At 37.0% G+C, this 2,682-nt stretch overlaps 1 protein-coding gene across 1 annotated transcript in view; it reads left to right on the forward strand.

The window, feature by feature from the left end:
* Positions 1–2,682, forward strand: part of LOC108795098 (carboxypeptidase A2-like) — a 15,100-nt gene that overhangs the window by 3,791 nt on the left and 8,627 nt on the right. Inside the window, exons 3-4 of the mRNA XM_018566289.1 lie at positions 1,841–1,979; positions 2,090–2,184. Coding sequence (XP_018421791.1) covers positions 1,841–1,979; positions 2,090–2,184 — 234 coding nt within the window. The remainder of the gene's footprint in view (positions 1–1,840; positions 1,980–2,089; positions 2,185–2,682) is intronic.

Raw genomic sequence — 2,682 nt, forward strand, 5'->3', positions numbered from 1 at the left:
TTTACAAGTTCCAATTTGACTTGATTGTCGATGGCTGTTCTAAGGCCTGTTCTAAGATGCTGTGTTTAACCTGCTTTGCTTTACATTTCTTTGGATGCAACTGGTCCTATTGAAATTATTTCTCACTGCTTCAAAAGTTCCTTAAGTAAAAAAAAAGTTGATCAAATGCAATCCCGCCACTTCCGTTTTAACATGTAACTCTGGATGCTGCTGCCAATAGCCTCTGACTACAGTTTGTAATATTCTTCTGTCTCATTCCCTTGTACTGTCTCTGCCCAGCAGGAAACATGCATTAGCCTGCTCCTGGTCACTGGAACTTTTCCTTAGCCTGTTTAGCTGCCACAACCAGTGAAGCTATTCTAAGGACCCCATGCTGGGAGTACAAGTTGCCAGAACCTGCACCTTAGCAGTGCCTTTTTCCACCATACAGGGGCTCTAAGCATCCTTGCACATTCTAGCAAATCTGCACTCATTAGGGCTGGGTCAAGACAGAAGAGTTAGCCAGCTTGGGTACCTCCCTCCTCATAGCGCATAGCTGTTCAGCCAGCTCACCCCTTGTTCATAACGCATTTGTTCATTTTTGTAGTGCGAAAATAAATAAATAGGTTTATATCAGAAACATGCTTCCAGTGCCTTTATTATCCCCAACATTTGTAGTTATTATTATCATTATTATTCAAGATTAATATAGCACCAACAGTTTGTGCAGCGCTTTACAATATAAGGAAGACATTACAATCACAATACAATTCAAGACAATAAGTAAGGAGGGCCCTGCCCCTGAGGGCTTCCAATCTAAAAGGGAGGGGGAAGTAGTTAAAATGCCTTAATTCTCTTCCCTTGCCTTTTTTCTGCTTGCATACAAATCTTTTAAATTTTTGATCATTAGTTATTGTTGTTAAAAGTTCAGGGGGAAGGGGGTGCATTTTTGCACCCCTTCCTTGGGTGCCAAAGGACCTTGTCCCAAAGCTGCCACACATTTTGAGATTTCATTGTAAAATTTTGTGTGATTATTTTTTTACAATTAGTGCAAAATGTAACTATTATTTGGCGCATCCATAAAAACAGTTTTCTAAGTACAGTTGGATATTTAAGTGACACTTTGGGGTTGATTTACTAACCTTTTAAACACACCACGAACGTGTATACACCTCTGTAGTGTGTTCCCTCCCAGCATGATCTATGGGAGGAATCGAAACACCTTTGTAGTGTGTACACACCCAGCAGGTGTGTTGTTCAAAGCCCTGCAATGAATTGCAAGGTAATGTGGTGTAAATTAGCTCTATGTTATGTTGCTTGCGTTGATGAATGCAGGAATGTAAATGCATGAGCTAACCATTTTTGTCTAAAATGTGAAGCAGCATTATATATGCATCATGTGCATGATTTTTCCATATATGGCATTAGTGGAAATATGCTTTTAGAGACTTTTTGGTTGATAAATACGTTTTGCTGTGTAAAAAAAATCACACACACCTGGTGTGTGTGTGTGTTTAGGTTAGTAAATCAACCCCTCTGACTTTACTTCATATAATCAGAATCTTATATTGATTTTGTGAGGACGACCAGGGAATAGTACACTAACAGGCCATAGTTTTTTTTACCACCTCTAGTGACTTTCACTAGCATAAAATATATTTTCCCACATTTGATTCTTTTAATAGCTTCTGGTTAGTACAGGGGACAAATATTAAGTCCAGGCCTCCTTTTCTATGCCTTTTAAATACATGTCTCACACTCTAGGAAATATTACATAGCAATGTGCATTTTGTAGTGAATTAAGCTTGTTTCAGCCACCCTGACTAGTAATATATAACAAGCCCTTTTTTACTTTTCAAAGCTTGACTTCTGGACTGAACCTGCCAACCCTAATATACCAGTTGATGTTCGAATTCCCTTCAGAAGTCTTCAGTCTGTGAAGGCCTATCTGGAATACAACAACATTGACTATACTATCATGATTGAAGACCTGCAGGTAAGTTAATTGAAATTTGACAAGCGCATAATATTTCTGATTGTACGAATATTATACATGATTACTGAATTCACTTCTTCGAGTCATTGATTGGTACATATTTCTTCTAGGAAGTCATTAACAATGAGAAAGAAGAAATGGAATTTAATGAAAGAAAGGAACGCAACTCTGGCTCTTTTAACTTTGGTGCCTTTCACACCTTGGACAATGTAACAATTCCATTCCATTTGGTTTCACAAACAAGTGATCCAAAACCTTCTCTGCATTGTGTCCAACAGTACAATGTCAATGCTACCCTTCTGTCAGTATATAACTCAGCTCTACATATGAATCATTTACATAATTTACACACATTTTTACACATTTCCCAACTTCTACTGTTTGCCTCACACAAAAACATCCAAAAGTTTGATTTGTTGCCAGAGCAATAATAGAGTAAGAATCCTACAATGGTAACACTTGTTGTGGTTACAACTAAGTGGGGATTTTTCTCACTTTGGCTAAATATTTCTTTACTTTTCCTATGTTGTTTACATGACAGTAAGCGACGGAAACATCTCTTGAATGGTACACAGTGGTTTAACCCACTCCTTACTCTAATTGAAAAAAACACCTTTGGCTTTAGAAAACCTTTAAATCATTTTACTTTGTAACATTAGAAGAATATATATATATATATATATATATATATATATATAAAAATAAAA

Source organism: Nanorana parkeri, unplaced genomic scaffold (genome assembly GCF_000935625.1).
Source record: "Nanorana parkeri isolate BGI_ZX_2015 unplaced genomic scaffold, ASM93562v1 scaffold27, whole genome shotgun sequence".
Taxonomy (NCBI): domain Eukaryota; kingdom Metazoa; phylum Chordata; class Amphibia; order Anura; family Dicroglossidae; genus Nanorana; species Nanorana parkeri.